This window comes from Microcebus murinus, chromosome 21 (genome assembly GCF_040939455.1).
Source record: "Microcebus murinus isolate Inina chromosome 21, M.murinus_Inina_mat1.0, whole genome shotgun sequence".
Lineage (NCBI taxonomy): Eukaryota > Metazoa > Chordata > Mammalia > Primates > Cheirogaleidae > Microcebus > Microcebus murinus.
In genome coordinates this window covers 34,912,054-34,934,546 of record NC_134124.1, presented here as the reverse complement: position 1 = coordinate 34,934,546, position 22,493 = coordinate 34,912,054, and the positions used below count along the sequence as shown (strand labels likewise).

At 55.9% G+C, this 22,493-nt stretch overlaps 1 protein-coding gene across 1 annotated transcript in view; it reads left to right on the top strand.

Moving 5' to 3' along the window:
* Window positions 1–294: 294 nt before the first annotated feature.
* STK10 (serine/threonine kinase 10) overlaps window positions 295–22,493 on the top strand; it is a 127,604-nt gene continuing 105,405 nt past the window's right edge. The window contains exon 1 of the mRNA XM_012765489.2: window positions 295–626. Coding sequence (XP_012620943.1) covers window positions 471–626 — 156 coding nt within the window. The 5' untranslated portion in view covers window positions 295–470. The remainder of the gene's footprint in view (window positions 627–22,493) is intronic.

The window sequence follows — 22,493 nt, the reverse complement described above, 5'->3', positions numbered from 1 at the left end:
CGGACGGCCCTCCCCGCGGTCCCCTAAGCGCCCCAAAGCGCAGCCCGCGGCGCGGGGACTACAGTTTCCAGAGTGCCCTGCGGCGACGGGCGGGGCCGGGGAGCGCCCGCAGCCAATTAGGGGGTCTCGGGGCGCCGCGGGGAGCGGCAGGTGGAGCCGGCCGGTGGGCGGGCGCGGGGCCGGTCCCCAGAGTGCGTCCGGGCTCGCGGGCCGGGGGGGCGGGGCGGAGGCGCGGCGCGAGCGGGGCTGGCGCTCGGGAGGCGGCCCGGGGACCGGACTGGGCGGGGGCGGGACGCGGCCGCCTGCGCGGTTCCGGGAGCTCCGCCGCGGCGCTGCCCGGGCGCACTGCACGGGTCGGGCTGCGAGGAAGGGCGGGTCTGCGGAGAGCCCGGGTGCCGCGGCGCCCTCCTGCCGTCCCCCGGCCGCCGAGCCACCGCGGGCGCCGCCTCGCCCCCGGCTCGCGCCCAGCCATGGCTTTCGCCAATTTCCGCCGCATCCTGCGCCTGTCCACCTTCGAGAAGCGAAAGTCCCGCGAATATGAGCACGTCCGCCGGGACCTGGACCCCAACGAGGTGTGGGAGATCGTGGGCGAGCTGGGCGACGGCGCCTTCGGCAAGGTTTACAAGGTGAGCGCGGGGAGGGGTGGCCGGCGTCCAGCGGCTCCGGAAGGAAGGGGCGCCGGCACGGCCAGCCCGGCCCGGGAGGACGCGCGGGGCTGCCCGGCCCTGAGCTCCGGCCCCCGGCCCCGGCCCCGGCCCCGCGCCGGCGATTCTTGCTTTCGGGTAACCGCACCCAGCCCGGGCGAGTCCCTGCGCGCTGGGCGCCCCCTCTGGGCACCGCTGTCACCCCCTCCTCGGCTTCCGAGCACTTCCTGTGCGTCCCGCTCCGCGCCAGGCGCTGCGGGGGGGAGACCGAGCAGCGCGCATAGGAGCTCCGCGTCCGAGAGGGCCACTGCGGGCACCCTCCCTAAAACTGTCATACTAGGCATCGCAGATGCTTTGGGAGTGCCCTGGCAGTAGGGACAGAGGAAGTCATCTGCGACTGGGAGGGCTGGGAGTTGGGAGCACACCTGAAGATGAGCCAGAGACCGGCGAAGGGCGAGGGCAAGGTGCGGGCCGGAGTGAGAGGTGCGGCTTGGGAAGGTGGGCTGGATGGAGGGGAGGTCAAGGTGTCGAGAAAGCGCAGCTTCGAGGAACCGATCTGACTCTGCGTCTGAGTCAGAGCTCGGGAATCTCCCAGTCTGCAGTTACCTCTCCCCCAGGGGAAGGCGGGCAGAGCTGGTGCAGGGGTGGGTGGGGCAGGCTGATGGAATCGGTTTGCGGCCGCAGGTTTGCAGCCGGACTTGGTCTGGTTTCTGTCTGAGTTGCTTTAGGGACCCAAGTCTGAGTTGCTTTAGGGGCCAAAACACCTACAGCTTGACTCCACCCTTTCCTGGGTCTCCTTGTGTCTAGGAAAACTTACTGGGACACTCCCGCTTGTTAATCTGCTGTACCTTTCTAAGCCAGCCATCCTCCTCCTCGGGCTCCTGCAGCTTTTAGTCCACTGGGACCCCAAGATTGCCCTTTCAGGGGTCTGGACTACTGGGAGGGCTTCCCGGGGCCCCCTGGGTGGGGACTTGATCTCTCCGACATGAAAGTGGACTGGAGCCTAGTTACCAAGGCGGAGTTCCCGCAGGGCCAGTGTCAGCGTTATCTGCGAACTCCTTACAAGTGAACAGTCTGAGGCCCACCCCAGTAGAGACGAACTGCTCTGGAGGCCTGGAGTGGTAGCCACTTTGCGGCCAACCAGGCCCATCCGGGCCTCTTCTGTCACCTTACCACGACCCTCTGAGCCCGCACTTCCTGTTACCGGGAAGGCACCCCCAGCTGGAGCAAAGGCCCTGTGGTGGGAGCGGGGGACTGCTGTCATTTGTTGCTACGTTGCCCGAGGGCTTCGCACGCATTTGAGCGCAGCCCCACTCGCTTTCCTCTGCACGCCTTTCCTAGACTCTCCTCAGAGCTGTGTCCTCCTCCTAGTGGCACCGTAACCTTCCTCAGCCTCAGGGCTGCCCCTGGTCGCCCCGCCAGTGTCCTTGCCCGCCTGGGACAGAGCCTTCTCCGGCAGAGGTGCCGGCCACTGCGCGGGCAGCTGGGCCCTCGGACAGCCCAGCACACGATCCACTTTCTCCAGAAGGTCCTGCTGGTGTTTTTAGTGCGCGCTCTGCTTCTCAATGATGTCTTTTCTCCATCAGGGGCTTTCAGTTGCTCTTGTTTTTGCCCCTAACGTAGCCCGGCTTCACGTGGTTCATTTTCATTTCAACTTAAATGCAGAACTGTGCTTTCATTTTGGTAAGATTTCCCTTTGTCATTTTCGGTTGTCATTTCCGCCTGCTTTAGCCCTGCAAGACTCCTGCTACTCTGGAAGTTTCCTTCAGAGGAGCTCATCTGATTCTCAAGTTACTTTGTCTCCTGGTTCTCCAAAGTACATGGGAAGACACTTTTTAAAAAGTGACTCCAGCTCTCCAAGCTGTGAGCTGGCTCCCCCCCAACCACTCAACCCATGATTTTCTCATGGTCAAGACAAGGGAGGCTGACAGCTGACGATGGCTGGTACACCTGGACAGTTTATTCTGTTGCCTACTTAGTGTGTGCCCCCTTGACCTAACCCAACCTCCCGTTACGTGCAGGGCTGCTAGGGCCCAGAGAGGGGAAGGGACTAGAACCCAAGGCTCTGGGCTTCAGTTGGACACTTTTTCACCAAATAAAGAAGACCCATCTTTTTTTTTTTTTTTTTTTTTTTTGAGACAGAGTCTCGCTTTGTTGCCTAGGCTAGAGTGAGTGCCATGGTGTCAGCCTAGCTCACAGCAACCTCAATCTCCTGGCTCAAGCAATCCTTCTGCCTCAGCCTCCCAAGTAGCTGGGACTACAGGCATGCGCCACCATGCCTGGCTAATTTTTTTATATATATATATTAGTTGGCCAATTAATTTCTTTCTATTTATAGTAGAGACGGGGTCTCGCTCTTGCTCAGGCTGGTTTCGAACTCCTGACCTCGAGCAATCCGCCCGCCTCGGCCTCCCAGAGAGCTAGGATTACAGGCGTGAGCCACCGCGCCCGGCCCTGAAGACCCATCTTGAATCAAAGTTCCCTGTCACCCAGGCAGCCTGCCCTGGAGAGGTAGTGTTTACTCAGCCCTTAAAGTTGAAGTTAAAGCAAGTACTGCTTTGGCTAAAGACCTTCTAATCAAGGGCCACCAACCCCACCCACTTTGTTGTTCCCTAGCCTGGTCGCTGTGGTCGCCCAGGCAAGAAATTCCATCTTGGTTCTATGGCAGGAACCAGAGATTCCCTTTTGACATGGCGCCTGGGAAAGCAGTTGGCCGTGAGCTGGGGAGGGGTCGCCAGAGCCACCTCTTCTCCCAGTCCTAGAAATAGCAGGTTTTGTTCCCAACAGCCAAGGTGGCGAAGGCTTTCCTCAGGACTTCCTGGGCCTGTGGAGCCTTAAAGTGCAAGCTGTCAGCACTGTCAGGAGGGGACCCTGATGCCAGATTTCCTGAGGAGAGTCTTAACATCAGCAGTCTCCAGGACATAGCGACTCTTCTCCCTGATAAGCCTGTAGCCATCTGCCCCAGTGAAAAAGGAGTAGGATAGGATTGATTTTATGCAAAGTCAAGCTCATTCTCACCCAATCCCTGTGTGATTACAAATCCGTTTCTAAAGAAAATCATTTCTAGGCAGGGCGAGGTGGCTCGCGCCTGTAATCCTAGCACTCTGGGAGGCCAAGGTGGGCGGATTGCTCCAGGTCAGGAGTTCGAAACCACCCTGAGCAAGAGCGAGACCCCATCTCTACTATAAATAGAAAGAAATTAATTGGCCAACTAATATATATATAGAAAAAAATTAGCCGTGCATGGTGGTGCATGCCTGTAGTTCCAGCTACTCGGGAGGCTGAGGCAGGAGGATTGCTTGAGCCCAGGAGTTTGAGGCTGCTGTGAGCTAGGCTGACACCACGGCACTCACTCTAGCCTGGGCAACAAAGTGAGACTCTCTGGAAAAGAAAGAAAAGAAAAGAAAAGAATCTTGGCCGGGCGCGGTGGCTCACGCCTGTAATCCTAGCTCTTGGGAGGCCGAGGCGGGCGGATTGCTCAAGGTCAGGAGTTCGAAACCAGCCTGAGCAAGAGCGAGACCCCGTCTCTACTATAAATAGAAAGAAATTAATTGGCCAACTGATATATATATAAAAAATTAGCCGGGCATGGTGGCGCATGCCTGTAGTCCCAGCTACTCGGGAGGCTGAGGCAGAAGGATCACTCAAGCCCAGGAGTTTGAGGTTGCTGTGAGCTAGGCTGACGCCACGGCACTCACTCTAGCCTGGACAACAAAGTGAGACTCTGTCGCCAAAAAAAAAAAAAAAAAAAAAAAAAAAGAAAAGAATCTTCATTCTGAAGAGGAGGTAGAAAGAGGAGGTGTTTGGAGCTGCCTTGGGCAAGGCGTGCTTGCTGTCAGGCAGCGGTGGAACAGGCTCCTGCCCTGAACGCTGCCAGGGAATGTGCAGAAAGGAAATGAGTTAGGTTAGCAGACTGAAATTATTTTTCTGATTCTTGAAAATTGCTTTGGTTTTGGTCTTTTATTATCTTTAAACTTTTAAAAGGTTTATTTTGCAAATCCAGGAGTTTATGAAAAAATAGCGAAAATTAAAGAGACAAAAAACACCCTAAGTCCTATCAATTGTTGCTGACATTTTGATGTATTTTCTTTCAGACCTTTATGATTTTTGATGAACATTTTTTTCTTTGTGGTGGTTTTCATATATATCTAGAGTGTTTTATGCCATATTTCATTCCTAAACTGTATTGTGCTAAACATTGGACACATACCTTCTGGGATGGTTCAGTGCCCCCTTGATCTTAATCTTGTCGCATATTTAAGTAATTTCTACCCCCCCTTATTTTATTTTATTTTTTTACTGTTAACAAGTTAAAATTGATTAAATGCTTGTCATGTGCCAGGTACCGTGCTAGGCGCTTTATGTAATATATAATGTAAGATACGTACATGCCTTCCTAAAAATCAGCAAGCTGTGAAAAATCGCACAATAAAAAATAGAGGCCTTATGGGGAAAACAGGTAAGTGCCTAACACTCAAAAACCTCATCAGTTAAAAACAAAAAAAGCTCAGAACCTAAAAACCTGTAGCGCAGCAATACATGAATGTGTTGCTAAGTGGGGCACCTTACCTTGGAAAAAACCCTGCAGTGTGCTCGTGGTCGTGGGTGCCAGAAAGGTGGCAGCTGATGAAGCAATGGGAGCAGGAAGTTGATGGGTGTTTGAGGTGTGTGCCTGTGTGTTTAATCTGTTCCTTTCATGCCCAGAGCAGCTGGGTGCAGTTTTCTGCATTCACCTAGTGTTTCTTGCAGATAATGAATTGCACATAAGCCAGTGCAACCTTAGTGTTATACCAGAACCACTCCCTGACATGTGGATGGCGTTGCAACAGAAGCGGCAGGTTTATTTATTTTTTTTGAGACAGAGTCTCGCTTTGTTGCCCAGGCTAGCGTGAGTGCAGTGGCGTCAGCCTAGCTCACAGCAACCTCAAACTCCTGGGCTTGAGTGATCCTTCTGCCTCAGCCTCCTGAGTAGCTGGGACTATAGGCTTCTTTCTATTTATAGTAGAAACGGGGTCTCACTCTTGCTCAGGCTGGTTTCGAACTCCTGACCTGGAGCAATCCGCCCACCTCGGCCTCCCAGAGTGCTAGGATTACAGGCGTGAGCCACTGTGCCTGGCCAGAATCGGCAGGTTTAAAATAGGGGTTATTGCAGAGCTGACTATACCTTTATGAATAACTTTGTAAAGTTCTCACTGTATTTTAATTTTTTTTTTTTTTTTTGAGCTGATCTCACTCTGCTGCCTGCCCAGCCTGGAGTGCAATGGCATCATCATAGCTCACGGCAGCCTCGAACTCCTGGGCTTAACTGATCCTCCTGTCTTGGCCTCCTAAAGTGCTAGGTTTACAAGTGTGAGCCACTGTGCCCAGCCTTAAATTATTTTTTAGGCTAGACTTTTAGAAGGGATTTACTAGGTGAAAGGGTATACCTATTTGAGGGTGATTTCCAAAATAAAATGAGATAAATTAATAGATGTCCCCTTTGTCCCTTGCTGTTGCTGAAGGCCAGTCCCCAAATTCTCTTGGACCCCGCAAGAGCACAGGGGCCTTGGCAGCTGCTGCTCAGACCTTAGGCACCCCCCTCCAGCTGTGCTGGCTGTGGCAGTGATGTGACATCCTGCCTGCCCTGCCTGGTTCAGAGGAAGCCGAGGTTAAGTGAGGTATGATCCCTGGCCACCTTCCTGCCGCTCTGCAGGCAGAGCCCTGCCCCTTTCACCTCCTCTCCTGCCTGCTAGCTTGAGAGCCTGGGTTTCTGCTTCCTCTGGGGCTGCTGAAGGCCCCTCCTGCCCTCCCCCCTCCTGCCCTCCCCCTCCTGCCCTCCCCCTCCTGCCCCTCCTCCCCCGGAAGGAGATCTGCCCCCAGGCAGTAACCTTATTTCCGCCCAGCCTAGTATTTTTAAACCCAAGCCTGTACTATTGTGAGTGGGTTTCTGACTCCTGGCTTGGTCCTAAAATCAAAGTGGGCTGAGCTTCCCGGGGATGACGCCTGGCGTGGGGGTCCCCTTGAGTGCCGGGCTGCAGTCCTGGGGGGCTGATTGGCACTTGCCACACGGGGAAATGTGGTTGAAGGGAGCCAAACAAGCAGACGACCCCATCCAGCACCTCTCTAGTCGCCTGGCCTCCTGAGCTCGCCTAGACTAGGGGGAAACCCCAGGGGCTGTCACAGGACAGTCCCCAAACTGCCTTGGGTGGTCACCCCCAGGCCCAGATGCTGCTGAGGGTAATAAAACAGGGTGGTGGTTAAGGGAAGCCATCTGGGTCATTATTATTGGTGCTCTTGGTCCAGATGGAGACGGGCCTGCCCAGTTACTGCCACTTTAACTGGGCACGGGGCGGACATGCCTCAGTGTTCACACCTCAGCTGTCACACCGGCGTCCTCACCTCGGCAGGCCCTGCTGGTGCTTTGGGCAGCATCATTCTTTCCTGTGGGGCTGTCCTGTGCGTGACAGGATGTGCAGCAGCTCCCCTGGTTTCCACCCACAAGATGCCAGTGCCCACCCCCTCCAGTTGTGGAAACCAGAATGTCCCCAGACACTGCCACGTGCCGGGGGGAGGGGAGGCAGTGTCACTCAGTGTCACTGAGTGACGAGCGAGCATGGCTTTACTCAGTCCGGTTAATGGCAGGTGTCCACCTTCTGCATCAGGTTTCTCGGTGCACGATGAAAGATGTGGGCCTTGCAGCCAGGTAGACCAGGGTTCGAATCCTGGCTGTGCCATTCAGCAACGGCGACGTCAGGCTGGTAGCTTGTCTGGGAGCCTCCCCCAGTTTCCCCACGTGTGTGGTGGGGCTGACACCCCCACCCCGGGAGCTGTTGTGACACTTGGACAAGCAGCTCATACGGAGGGGAGGGTGCAGCAGGCGGCCACAGCGAGTGCTCAGGACGAGATAGCGAGGTACACGTCCCCTGCTGCTCCAGTGTGTGTGGGGGGGTGGAGGAGGAAGGTGCTGCCTGCGATAAGGGCTGTGCGGGGACAGAGGGATGGTCAGCGTGAGCAGGAAAGCCTCCACCTGGTGGGGCAGGTGTGGCGACGGGATGGGGGCGAGGAGGAAGCCCAGGCCAGCAGAGAGGCTGACCAGAGACCCCAGCGTTGCCAGCTGCTGGCCCTTGAGCCGGGGGTGGCCCGAGGACGGGCTTGTGTGGCTTCCACAGTGGTTGAACCAAATTTGGATTGATCGCCAGCATTTTGAAATTAGGAGATTTCTCAAAAAAGCCCAGATCTCTGTCTTTTCTTTTTTTTTTTTTTCTTTTTGAGACAGAGTCTCACTTTGTGGCCCAGGTTAGAGTGAGTGCCGTGGCATCAGCCTAGCTCACAGAAACCTCAAACTCCTGGGCTCAAGTGATCCTGCTGCCTCAGCCTCACGAGTAGCTGGACTATAGGCATGCGCCACCATGCCCGGCTAATTTTTTTTCTATATATATATTAGTTGGCCAATTAATTTCTTTCTATTTATAGTAGAGACAGGATCTCGCTCTTGCTCAGGCTGGTTTCGAACTCCTGACCTTGAGCAATCCACCCGCCTCGGCCTCCCAGAGTGCTAGGATGACAGGCGTGAGCCACTGTGCCCGGCTCGTCTTTTCTTGAAGTATGGGGTAGGCTGGTCCCAGCCTGCGCTCCTGCAGGGCCACGTCTGCCGGACGGGGAGCAGCCGTCTGAGCCGGCGCCGTCAGTAGAAGCAGCACTCGAGCCACATGGGCAGTGACAGATTTTGTAGTCGCCCCATTCAAACCAGAGGAAAAAACGGGGAGGATGAATTTGAATAGCATATTTATATTTTCAGCATGTAGCAAACACAGAATTAACGCGATGCGTTATATTCTTTGTCTCCATGCTAAGTCCTTGACGTTCAGTGTGTGTTTTGCACTGACACACATCTCAGCCTCGCTGGCCGCGTGTCAGGTGCTCGCTAGTGACATGTGGATGGTGACCGTGCGGGCCGTGTAGATCTGGCCTGTTTGCTGCCACCCTGTCCCCTCCCCCTGCCCACTCTGCCCATTTTCGGTCTCTTCAGGCCGTGGTCGGGGGTGGCGCGGGTCACAGTCGGGGGGGGGCCGGGCAGCCGGGGCGGGGTGGCCGGGGCAGGGCCAGGTCTGGGATTGCATTTGGGGCTGTGTTAGTTCATTAGGGCTGTTGTAACAACATGCCACAGACGGGGTGGCTTATAAATGACAGAAATTTGTTTTCTCAGTTCTGGAGCCTGGGAAGGCCAGGATAAGGGGACAGCAGATTTGGTGTCCGGTGAGGGCCCCGTTCTCATAGGTGGCCCCTCTTCACTGTGTCCTCTCGTGGTAGAGGGATGAACGAGCTCCCTTGGGCGCTAATCCTATTCGTAAGGGCTTGGCCTTCATGACCCAGTCGACTCCCTGAAGGCCCCAATACCAGCAGCTTGGGTATTGGGGTTCAGACTTGCAGGGACACAGGTATTCAGACCAAGTAGGGACCAAGTCAAGAGGGCCTTGAATGCCAAGCCGAGCAATTTGAACTGGGCAGTTTTGACCTCAGACGGTGTCTTGCCTGCCTGCCTCATGTCCCCCCGGGCCTGACCAGGTCAACCCGCACCATGTTAGGGCGGGGCCCACTTTGGATTGGGAGGAGGCCGTGACCAGAGAGGGCTGAGGCTTGTGCAAGGTGACACAGCTGGAGGGCACCAGAACAGGGTTTCCTGGTTGCCCAAGGCAAAGGGGGCCTGTGCTGGGCGATGGCTGTGGGAGGGAAGGCTGAGGCCACAGCTGTGGTTGGGGCCCAAGTCAGAGTCCAGAGAGGGGAGGTGACCGATAGAAGGTGACCGGCCCAGCAGGAGATGTGTGTGGGAGGGAGGGAGCCAAGGGGCGGTGGTCAGGGGCAGGAAGAACGGCGGGGGCGAGGTGGCCGGGAAGCCCACGCTGGCCCGGGGGGCAGAGGTGGTGCAGGACCCAGGTCCGTGCCTGGAGTTCAACGCTGGCTCTGTCTCTTGCAGGTTGTGTGATCCTGAGGAAATTCACTCTCTGCCTCAGTTTCTTTAGCTGCAACATGGTGATAGCAGTGGTACATCTGCATAGGGTTGTCGCAGGACGAATTGAGATAACTCATGGAACCACTTGGTCCGGGACACTGGCGGAACTCGAGCAGGTGTCAGCCGCTAGAATTGTCCACTGAGCACCTGCTTGTGCCAGGCGCTGCAGGTTCCAGTTGAACAGTAGGGAGCTGACTTTGTTCGCTTCTTATCCGCCCATCGTTTATTCTTCTCACTATCGCCCTGTGAACGGCGTGGGTTTACCCGCTCCATGGCTGATGAAACGGAGGCCCAGAGAGGGGCGGTGGCTTGCTCAGGGTCACGAGCTTTCCGAGGCAGGGCTGGGGCTTGCGCCCGATCTCTCTGGCCAGGAGCTTGTCCCTTTCTCCTGCGTAGCACAAAGGAAAGATGAAGGGGCTTCTTGGGCAGAGAGGGTCCAGGGTCACTTCAGCATGGTGGCCCCCAGTGGCCTTGGGCTTTCTGTGCCCAGGAATGTCACCCTTGTCCTTGGGCCTGCCTCTGCTGGGTGGTGATGGTGGCCTCCCATGCAGAGGAAGTGGTGACGGGTGCAGCCAGGGCTAGCAGGAAGTGGCAGGGGAGGAGGGGGGCAGCAGGGTGGGGGAGCCGGGTGTTACTGGGGCCCTTGTAGGTGGGGCTGGTGCCCTGGGTCCTACCAGCACGAGGTGGGGGGCCCTGAAAGGCCTGCTCCTCCCTTCTCCCTCTCTGGCCGCACTCACCTTCCACTTACTCTTTCTCTTCCCCTTTCTCTCTGCTTCTTCCCCTTTGGTGCATTTTTTTCTCTTCCTTCCCGAATAGCTTACTGACTTTTCTCTTACTAACAGGCTATACCAGAGCCAGAACTAAGCCCTAAGACTTGAAGAGAGGGGAATTTTTTTTGTTTTTTCTTTTTTGAGACAGAGTCTCGCTTTGTTGCCCAGGCTAGAGTGAGTGCCGTGGCGTCAGCCTAGCTCACAGCAACCTCACACTCCTGGGTTCAAGCAATCCTCCTGCCTCAGCCTCCCAAGTAGCTGGGACTACAGGCATGCGCCACCACGCCCGGCTAATTTTTTCTATATATATGTTAGTTGGCCAATTAATTTATTTATATTTATAGTAGAGACGGGGTCTCGCTCTTGCTCAGGCTGGTTTCAAACTCCTGACCTCAAGCAGTCGCCCACCTCGGCCTCCCAGAGTGCTAGGATTACAGGAGTGTGCCACCACGCCCGGCCTAAGGGAGGGGAATTAAATTGACCAATGCACTGTTGACTGGTTGGAGTTAACTCCAACCAGCCTCGGTCCAGGGGTGGGGGAGGGTGGGGGCCCTGGGAGGAGTTGAGAAGAAGTTGAGTCCTGAAGCTCCTTTCTGCCTCAGGACCTTTGCACTTGCTGTTCCCCAGACTGCTGCTTCTCTCTTCCTGTGACTGCACAAATGGCTCCTTCTCATCCTCTGGGTCTCAACTCACATTCCCTCCCCAGAGAGGCCTGCCCTGAGCGCCCCTCCCTGACCATGCTGTCAGCTCCATGTCAGTTGCCTCCTGAGTTCCTCACAAACCAAGATTCTCTTTTGTGTCTTCTTGCTTATTGTTTTATCCTCCAGGCGTGATCCATCTTCTGTGTCCCTGGCTTCTGGAGCGGCCTTGCTCCCAGCGGGTGCGTGGCTAACGTCCGCAGAATGCATGGGTGGATGACGAGTGCACGCCAGGCCCGGCCCTTTCCTCTCCCCAGGCAGGCCGGTGCTGTGGATCTGAGTGTGGCCACTGGAGTCGGCTCCCAGCTCTCTCCTGGCTTCACTGCCTATGTGCTGTGTGACCTTGGGCAAGTCACCTCCCCCCTCTGAGCCTCAGCATCTTGAGCTGTAAAATGTAAATCAAAATAGTACTTTGCTCAGAGTTTGCAAAGCTTGAGCCATGTGGCCAGCCGTTAGCACCCTGCCTGGCACAGAAGAAGTAGTAGTGACTGTCACTGTTGTGACTGTCATCATTTCTGCTGGGTGACTTTCGCTGTTTGTTTGGCTCCTGGGGAGGGACAGAGGCAGATTCCCTGGAGGCCCCTGCCCCTCCCAGGGTGTTGCTCTCTGTGCTGTGAAGAGGAGCAGATTCATGGAAGATAAGGAAGACTGCACCCTACCCTTGCCTGGGGTCTGGCGGGACAAGTCTGAGAGGCCTCAGCTCTGTGCCTGCCCTGTGGCCGGTTAGTTGAGGCACTGCAGGTGCCCGAGAGTGGCATGCAGGCCCTGGGGGGAGAAGGGCGCTGGCGCCTGGCTTCCCTTCGCTCTCCTTCCTGGAAAGCCCTAGACAGTCTTGTCCAGGAGCCCAGGCCCAATTCAGAGGCAGTTGCCACTGTCAGAGCCGGCGCTGTCACCCCGAGGGAGGCATTGACCCTGGCAGAGCCGGTGAGCTCCCTGCTCAGCCCTGAGATTCCTTTTCCCGTTGCTTTGGCCTCGGTGGGCTCTCCTGCCGGGCTGGGGACGCCCAGTCTCTTTCTCAAGCCCCTTTCTTTCTCAGGGGCCCTCACCCCCGACACACTTTGAGGTGACAGGAAACCCATCTCTGGGGCTGGGAGAGGTGACGGGGGTGCCTCTTACTATAATAAGGAACCTGGCGCTCCAGGCACCAGTGCCAGCCTCTGATCTGGCTGCAGGACTGTCTACTGTGACCAGCCACGTGTCCCTGTGGGAGACCCCCGAAGCACCCCACTCGGGCCTCCTGCAGGAGCCTTGCCTCGGTTTCCTTTTCTGTGCTAGTGCCCCTCACAGATGGGGCGTAAGGTATCTTGCACCTGCATGCTTATGCGGCCAAGTACCTAAGGACACACCGCCAGGGCGTGGCAGAGCTGGCCCACGCCCCGTTTCACACCTGAGTTATGTATGGAGCCAGTGAGGACGCGTGGTGTAAGTTGGCCCAGCCATTGAGGGAGCTAATTGGCAACTCGGAAACCAGGTCTTAGGCTTTGGATGCAGCACCTTGTGACCAGTGCACAGTGGCCCCCAGCAGGGAGTGGGTCGCATAGACAGCGGCCCCGCCGGGCAGTGGAACAGGCCACCGCTGTTTGAGACAATGCTGGGGAGAGCACGTTCTGTGCTCCGATGCATTCGTGCCATTCTGTTACGTGAAAGATGAAACTGCCAGCCAGTGTGTACAGTTGAATCCCGTTTTTATAGAGTTCGGAAGAGCGTATCTGTGGCGAGAGACAGTAGAGTGGAGGTCTCTGGGCTGTCACTCTGGCCAGCCTTGTTCCAAGTGCCCCTCCCCCTCACATATCGACCCATTGAATGCGCCCAGCAGCTTCCAGGGCAGGAACAGTTAACAAGGCTTGCAAAGGTGGACGTGAGGGACAAAGAGGTCCCTGCCAGGGTCACACAGCTGGGAAGTGTCAGAGCCAGGATTGCCAAGCACATGCAGGTCCACGCACCATGAACACGGTGGGAGGCGCCCGGAAGGCTAAGGCGATTATCTCTGAGATTAGGGAGGTTTTCATTTTCTTCTTTGTGCCATTGTGTTTTTAAGATTCTTTTTAATGACTGGGTGTTACTTTTAGAATGATAAAAAAATACCAAAAGAACTATGGGTGGAAAAAATGGCCTGACCTTAACCTCTACGAGGCTTGATACTGCCTGGAAAACAGTTGATAAAAAGACACATACCCCGAGGTGGTGAGGATTAAGTGGCCTATTACTAGGAGCCTTCCTCATGCAGGGGTGGGGCACAGGTGGTCTCCATCCAGGCGCTTCCTTCTTCACTCCTTCCTTTTTGCTGTGGACCCTCCACTCCCCTCCCCTGCATAACTCAGCCTGAGTCTTCTGCCTGTCCTCCTCCCGGTAGGAGGGAGCCTGGGAAAGGTGGGAGCAGCGCCCCAAGGAGGCTCTCCGTTATCAGTGATACTTGGGGTTGGATTCCCCATTGTTTGTGAAGAGCTGAGATCTGAGGCGCCCACATCCCTGGCCAAGTTGGACAGGTTGCCTGGGTTTTCAGCCAAGGCTAAGATTTGGTTTCTCGGGGCCAATCCTGTTTGGGTTTTCATTTTTCATTTGCTGGCCCAAAAGGACTATTGGGGCTCAGTGTCACCCCCAGGCTCCCCCCCTGCACTGTGCCAGGATGGCTCTCCAGGCTTCCCCTCCCTAAGGGAGGGAGTATTAACCGCTCGTCTTTGGAAGCTGTGTCACTCTACCATTCTTGTGCGTCATAATCTTTGCCATCCTTAAGTGTCACTTGTTCTGAAACCTTGGCCGCCTCATTTGTTGTTTTTTTTTGAGACAGAGTCTTGCTTTGTTGCCCAGGATAGAGTGAGTGCCGTGGCGTCAGCCTAGCTCACAGCAACCTCAAACTCCTGGGCTCAAGCAATCCTACTGACTCAGCCTCCCGAGTAGCTGGGACTACAGGCATGTGCCACCATGCCCTGCTCATTTTTTTTCTATATATTTCTTTCTATTTATAGTAGAGATGGGGTGACGGGGTCTCTCTCTTGCTCAGGCTGGTTTCCAACTCCTGACCTTAAGTTATCCGCCCGCCTCGGCCTCCCAGAGTGCTAGGATTACAGGCGTGAGCCACCGCCAGGCCTCATTCATTGATTGGGCAGTGGTGACTCTGTTTGGCAGGACTAGTTAACTCCGTATATCCTGGCCCAGTCAAAACCTTTGGCTTCTCCAAGGTAAGAGGTGCCATCTCCCCAAACTGGACAACAGCTGGAGATTCAGAAATCTCAATGTGTAGACAAGAAAATGGACTTCTTACCACTCTCATTTCTTCTCTTACGTGGAAGACCTCATTTCTCTCTTTCTGCAGGGAGGCACAAACACCCATTTATCCAGTCATTAACCCATCGTTTGAAACACTTACTGAGTGTGTACCATGACCAGACAGAGCAATAGATGTACTGACGAACAAGATAAACAACGGTGTTAGGCTTTTGAAAACGAAAAATATACAAGTCCCAAGAGAGAACAGCATCAGCCAATAGTCAACTGACTCACCCACAGTGGTTTGTAAGCTTTCTGATGCGTCACTGGAATTGTCCACATCTCTGTTAGGAAACTAAGGCCTGAGTGTCCTGGCTTCCCCAAGTGCACTTCGTTGTATGTAGTAGGGTTGGAACTTGAACCTAGGTCCTGTTGTGTCTCCATTCCACAAATCACTTGATGGAAATTTGCCCATTTCTAAGTTTGCCAGGAGAGGCCATTGGGTGGAGTGGGGCAGGTACCTGTGAAAGTAGCTTTCTTGGCCACAGTGTTAAAGCCAGGAGAGAGGCTGCTGTTCATAGGACCCAGCAACAAGGTAGGCTCAAGTGCCTTTTGGGGAAAAAGAAAGATGATAGTTATCTGCATCCTGGACTTACATTTTATTCCTTTATCCCTCTCTCACATCCACCCAGTCTCTCATCCACCCAGTCATGCTCCTGCCCACTGGTTCTCCCATCCACCCCCCCTTCCATTCCTCTACCCACCATTCCACCTATACAACCTCCCATCTGTCCATCCATCTACCCACCCACCTACCTGTCCACCCATCCATCTGTCCACCCATCCGTCCATCCATTCATCTAGCCATCTACCCACCCACCCACCTGTCCACCCATCCATCCACCCATCCATCCATCCATTTATCTAGCCATCTACCCACCCACCTACCTGTCCACCCATCCATCCACCCATCTGTTCACCCATCCGCCCATCCATTCATCTAGCCATCTACCCACCCACCTACCTGTCCACCCATCCATCCAGCCATCTGTCCACCCATCCGTCCATCCATTCATCTAGCCATCTACCCACCCACCCACCCACCTACCTGTCCACCCATCCGTCCACCCATCTGTCCACCCATCTGTCCACCCATCCATCCATCCATTCATCTAGCCATCTACCCACCTACCTGTCCACCCATCCATCTATCCACCCACCCATTCCTCTGCCCACTCACCCAGCCTCCCATCCAAATACCAACCCATTAACCCATTTTCTCATCTGTCTACCCATATATACACCCACTGTTCCATCCAGCCACTCATCCATCTGGCTGTCCACCCATCTTCCCATATATCAGTCCTCCCATCCATTCATCCATCCTCCCTCCCACCCACCCACCGCCCCATTCACCCACACTCCCACCTGTCCACTGGCTATTCTGTGCCAGGCTCTGTGGGGGTAAACTGGGACGAGTGAGAGCTGGCCAGGGAGCTCGGGCCCTCACCCGTCAGCAGCAGGGAGCCGTTGAGGGTTCGCCCTAAGAGTGTTGCTGGTTGCAGGCAATGGAGGGAGGACTGGCACACAGAGCACCGGGGCAGGGCCCCTGGGGACGAATACTCCGGTGGGTGACTGAGGGCAGGCAGCCAGACCTGGGTTCGAGGCCTGGCAGCCACTTCCCAGCTGTGTGCCCCGGGACAAGTCACTTTCTTTACCTGGACCTTGCTTTCCTCCCCAGTGAAAGGCGGGCGGTGCCTCTGCGCAGCTCGGCGCCTGGGCAGGAGGAGGGCAGGCCGCGCACTGACCTGCCGCGGGCCTTTCCACGCGGAGGCCCGAGAGGCCCGCGCCTCCCCAGGGCCGGCCCGGGTGTGCCCGTGCCACCCCTCCCCAACCGTGCTGCCAGCCGCGCCTCGGTGCCGAACCCAAGCCCAGTGGGCCGCCCGCAGACTGCCCTCCTTGAGTTTGAGCTGGGCCCCTGCACAGAGCCAGCTCTGCGGGGCCCGACTCCCGCCGGGCCAGGTGTCCTGTCCCTGACAGAGTCGAAGGCTCTCCTGCAGCTGGCAACATGCCACCGCGCAAAGAGGGACCGCGTCCCGGCAGGGACAGCACAGCTGTGCGTCGTGCGAGAGGCACAGGCCCAGCCCCGCTCGGGCTCCAGCGCCTGGGCCACGTCCCCGCGCCGGCACAGCGCCGGAATGAAGGCGGCGGGAAAACAGAAACCCGTGGCTTCCCCGCTCCGTCTTTGGCCCCGACCCCCACGCCAGGCGTTTCCTCCGCCAGTCCGTGGGGCCTTCCTCACCGTGCCCGAGAGTCGCTGGCAGAGGACAGGCGGGGCGGCCCACTGCCCGCTCTCTGCGCGGGTCTCTTCCTAGAAAAAGAAATGCCTGTGTCTGAGGCGGGCTCTGGGACGTTGGGTGCGTTTTAGGTTCTCCCTCACCCTGTGAGGGGCATTTTCTGCCCGAGAGTCCTGGCATTTCCTGCCGTGAGTGCAGAGTGAGTGCAGAGTGTCCGGCAGAGCTGTCTGCAGCGATGGAAACGTCCTGTATCTGCGCCATCCAATGCGGTAGCCGCCACGCGGCCCTGCAGCTCGGGAAATGCGGCGAGTGCAAAGGAGAGACTAAAGTTTTCATTTCTATTAATTTAAATGGCTGCATGTGAGGCCGGGCGCGGTGGCTCACGCCTGTAATCCTAGCTCTCTGGGAGGCCGAGGCGGGCGGATCGCTAGAGGTCAGGAGTTCCAAACCAGCCTGAGCAAGAGCGAGACCCCGTCTCTACTAATAGAAAGGAATTAATTGGCCAACTAATATATATAGAAAAAATGAGCCGGGCATGGTGGCACATGCCTGTAGTCCCAGCTTCTCGGGAGGCTGAGACAGGAGGATTGCTTGAGCCCCTGAGATTGAGGTTGCTGTGAGCTGGGCCGACGCCACGGCACTCACTCTGGCCTGGGCAACAAAGTGAGACTCTGTCTCAAAATAAATAAATAAATGAATAAATAAATAAATAAATAAATGGCTGCATGTGGCTAGTGGCTACCGTAGCGGACCGCGCAGCTCAAGTGGGTTCTGAGAGAGCGAAGGTGTCTGTCTCTGCAAACGTTTAAGGCAAGGTCAGGATGACGTGGTCTCTTTCTGTGTGGGAGGCTCCTTTGCACCAACCCCAGGCTGTCCTTGCTGGGACCCCTGTGGATAATTGCCAGATGTCCTTGGGTGAAAATAATCCTTATAAACCACTTGCCTTCACTCCATGTTTTCGCTCATCCCTGTCCATAGATAGGCATATAAAGTTTTCCCAAAGGAAAATTGTTGCCTACAATTTTATTATCCTGCTGTGTTACTATTATGGATTAAGTAATTTTTCTCATTACTGTATTATCTTATTTGTTATTTTAAAGCATTGCTTAATATCCCATTAAGATAATTTAATCATTGCCTTTAGGCTTCTCCACCTTTTTTTCCACTATTATGGACTAATGTGATCATGATCCTAGTCCATTTCTGTTATTGTCTTTTTGAATTATTTCCTGGCCTTAAATTCTCAGGAATGAGGGATAATAGGCTTAAGAGTATTTTCAAGACTTTTAAAAGCTGCTGCCAATTGTTCCCCTTAAAAGATTGGATCGGTTTATATTCCTGTTAGTAATGAGTATACCCATTTTGCTACGTTGTTGCCAGCACTAAGATTGTTATTGTCACTTGTTTTTGCTAATTTAAGAAGTGTAAAATGATCTCCACTTTTTTGGAGGAAGGTTCTTTTGGGAGAAGAATGCCCTGGTTCATGTTTGCCTGTGGCCAGTTAGTCACAGCGTTTTCCACGTCGGTCCCGACTGGGGATTACCCCGACTCCTCGACTCCTCCGTGAGGTCTCCGTGAGCTTTGTAGGCCACGGTGGGCTGGGAGCGCAGGTGGCCCTCGTTACGCATCTGTCGCATGGCGAAACACTTCCGTACTTGTCCGCTGTCTGCGGCAACACCAGGGATGGGAAACTTCCTTCCTTCTTGGCAGCAAACAACTGGAGTCCAAAGGGAGTTTGTTGGCTCGCATAACTGGAGGGCGTAAGGGTAGATCCTGCTTTCAGGAACAGCTGGCTCCAGGTGCTGCAGAGTCATCGGCACGCCGCTCTCCGCCATTTGTGGGCCCTGGTCCCTCGTGATGGCCTCATCCTCAGGCAGCCTCCCCACGGGAGTACCAAGGTGGGCTGTAAGACCCTCAGCCTTCCTTTCGACCACTTTAGCAACCTCAGAAAAAGCTACTTTCCTGATAACTGTAGTAAAAATACAAAACACCAAAAGCAAACAAAAGAGCCACCAAGGTAAGACCCTGTTGGCCTGCCTTAGGTCCCATGCCCAGGCATCTCTGAACCAACGACTGTGACAAGGCTCAGCACTCTGATTGGCTGGGCTTGGGGTGTGCCTGGACCGGGGCGGGGTCAGCCTGGCGCGAATCCCCTGGGCTGAGAGCAAGGGAAAGCAGTCTCTGGAGGAAGCTGGAGTTTTGAATCCACACGGGGAAACGGATGCTGCCCAGCAGGAACGGCCCCTGCAGGTTCTTTGCTCTCTCGTCTTCTCATTTACTTTTCCTGAGGCAGATCATGCGCTCTTGTTTCACAGACGGACAAGCATCACACGTTGGATGCTGGTCTCTGCATTTGCCTTTGTGGACTCAGTTTCCTCATCTGCAGAGTGGGATTAGGGAGCTGGAATTTAGGAGTGGTGACTAAAGTTCTCTCTGTTTCCTAAGTTCTGTGAGACCAGCCATTTCCTGGCAGGAGGAGGGAGGGACGCCGTGGTCGCTGCCAGCCGGGAGGGAAGGGGCGGGCGTGGGGGTGGTCCCCTGCTGGCCACTGTGTGGCTAACTCTTAGGAAGCCCCCAGCCCCTGCCTGGGGTGGCTGGGCCCCTGGGTGGGACAGGGCTCCGGGCTGGGAGGGTCGCCCCCGCCGCCCCCAGGCTGGGCCTAGCACCGGCACAAGGGGGAGGATTGTTCCCACGGAGGTGCCTGGCCAGAAAACACAAGTGGCCGCTGTGTGCCTGCTGTCAGGGTGTGGGCCGAGGGTTAGTCACTGCCGGCCAGCAGTGGAGGCCTGGGCTGGGGCTCCCCTCGCCCTTCACGTGTCCCCGGCCTTGCCCGAGCTGGTGGGAGAGGCGGACGTCAGAGGCCACAGACAGCCGCTTGTTCTGCGTGTGATTCTTGCCTGTCAGCTCCCACAGCGCCCGTCTACTTGGACCACCTGTGGCTTCCAAGAGGCACCCTCTCCTTAACATGGCCTCACATCAGAGCTTGGGGAGAGCTGGGGCATCATTTCCCTGCCCTGTTTCTGAATAGTGGGGAAACTGAGGCCCAGACAGGACTTCTACAATTTTACAGGCCCCTCTGGCAAAGCGGTCAGATGCATGGTCTTTGAAGCCGCGTGGGCCAGTATTTGCCTCCTAGCCCTGTTAGGCACCTGCTGTGTGACCTTGGGCAAATTGCTTCACCTTTCTGAGCATGTTTTTATATATACATATAAAATAGGGCTCTTAATAAGAGATCAAGCAGGATCTTCTCAGGCCCCCTCTTGGGTCTAGTGCCTTGACCTAGTTTCATTTTCAGGTTCCTGGGGCAGGGCAGCTCTGGGCTGGAGGCTAGAAGGAAGGGGGGCTCAGGCAATCGCAGCTGTCTCAGCGGTTGTCCTGAGGTTGCATTTCATTGGCTGACTTAATACAAGCCTATGCCTGAGCCAATCACTGTGGCCAGAGGGAATGCAATGTTCTGATTGGCCAGGGCGAGTTGCGCTGGAATCAGGCCCATTGCGGGTCAGGGACCGGGAATGGGTGCGTTAGTTCCCCTGGGGAAAACTGGGGAAGGGTGAATTACGTGGTGGGAGGGCGGTGGTTCCCACGTGCAGATTCTCCTCTGGGCGGGAGCTGTCTTGCTCACCAGCAACGTGCCGCACCCTTCATTGGGCCGAGTCCATGGTGGTTGCACGAATGAATGAACAGGGAACGGGCTGCTTCCTGGCAGCGCGGTGTAGTGAAGAGAGCACTGGATTGGGAGTCGGGAGACCACGATGGCTCACTGTCCTCATGGGGCCTGATGCCTCTCCCTCAGTGTGCTGGTCTGGGAAATGGGCACTGTGGCTAACGCCAGCCGCAGCGGTTCGTTGGCGGGCTCAATTCTGGCTGCCGGGCACTCTGGGGCTGCCAGACGCTCCGTGAGCGCCTGTATGGCTGTGGCTGTCACTTACGTGCGGCCAAAGGAGCTAGCGCAGGGAGTGCCGGCTACTCCCCAAGAAGGGTCTTTGGGGAGTGACGGGACTTTGAGCCAGCAGGCTTGCATCTGGATCCAGCCTTCACCTCCCACCCTCACTTGCTGTGTGACCTCAGGCAAGTCACCCACCTCTCTGAATCTCAGTTTCCTTATCTGTAAGCTGGGAATGTTTGTCTTCAAGGGCTGTGTGGAGGATGAACGGGAAATTCCGTTTAAGATCTGCCTTGCGCGCAGCGCGTGCCCCGTCCGTGTTCGCTGTTTTGTCATCAGCCTCTGTTACAGTCTCCGTGGCCTCAAGGGGGAGGGTGGCTGCCTCAGCCAGGCTGGGAAGGGATTCGGTTTTGGCTGAGTCACTTACTGGTCCACGGTTTTCATCACGCTGAGCGCCCCACGGCAGGCACCGTCGCTGGGTGTGCGCGGGCCGGGCAGCGGGTGCGCCTGCGGCTGTCGCTGCCCCCGGCTGGCCGGCAGGAACGGTGGTTTGTGGCTCAAGGAAACGGTCCCCGCTGGGCCCCTCCGTGTGCAGGAGAAACACCCCTTTCCAGGAAACGCAGGAAAGGGTGGCTGCAGCCGGCCCCAGCCCTCGGGAGGGGCGAATGACCGCGCGGCTCAGCGTGGCAGCGTGGCAGCCCTGGTCACCTGGCCGTGGCTCTGCCCGCCCGCTCAGCCCCGGCCTTCCCGGCTGTGAAGGAGCGGAGCTGGCCAGGCGTCCCCCGGGTGTGGGGAGGAGGAGGAGGAGTGTTGTACAGGCCTGGAGGATTCCTTGCTTGGCCCTGTGGTGGGATGTAAAAGAAATCAGCTTTACAAGAAGTGAAAAGGCAGGTACCTAATTCATTAAGAGTGTGCGTGGGCTGGGCGCGGTGGCTCACGCCTGTAATCCTAGCTCTCTGGGAGGCCGAGGTGGGTGGATCGTTTGAGCTCAGGAGTTCGAGACCAGCCTGAGCAAGAGCGAGACCCAGTCTCTACTATAAATAAAAAGAAATTAATTGGCCAACTAATATATATAGAAAAAATTAGCCGTGCATGGTGGCGCATGCCTGTAGTCCCAGCTACTCGGGAGGCTGAGGCAGGAGGATTGCTTGAGCCCAGGAGTTTGAGGTTGCTGTGAGCTAGGCTGACACCACGGCACTCACTCTAGCCTGGGCAACAAAGCGAGACTCTGTCTCAAAAACAAACAAATAAACAAACAGAGTGTGTGAGAGAGAGAGAGAGAGGGTGTGAGCGAGTGCACACCTGATTCCTTAGTTGATGGGTTTCTAAGGTGTTCTGATCCGGGTTTAGGGAACCCAGTTTAGGTGTTCTGGGGGGTTTAGGGAGAGAACCCCACAGGCGGGGCCCAGTGAGTAGATCAGTTGTGGAACAAACACTCACCCTGGAGAATGGCCCCCCAGGAAATCCTCTTTCCTGAACTGGGCTCTGGGGCCCAATTTGGGAGGTGTCAGAGACTCCGGCTCAGAAGGGACTTTGATGGAAGAATGTGGCGGCCAAGAGCGTGCAGACCTGGCCTTGGGAGTGCTGGTGTTCCAGATCCACTCTGCCACCTCATGCTGGGGGACCCTGCCTCAGTCTCCCCATCTGCATGTGAGATGATAATAGCACTGATATCATAGGGTGACTGAGGATATAAATGAGTCACCACATAAGGGGTGTAGACCGTGCCCCTTGCAGAGAGGGCCCTTGATAAATGGGAAACTGTTGTCACTGTGTGGGACCCTGGGGCTTTGCGGCTCAGTTAGTGAACCATTGACCTAGACTGCGAATAAGTGTACAAGATGCAAATGAACACAAAAATTGCCTGTTTACATCACCCCCCCAGCATCGCTTCCTTCCAGAAGGCTCCCTGCGGGGTTAGATGCCCTCTCCCAGTTCCCACACCTGGTCATAAGCACACACCTCCTCACTTGGTAGAGCCGTGTCCTTCCAGCTAGACCTTGCG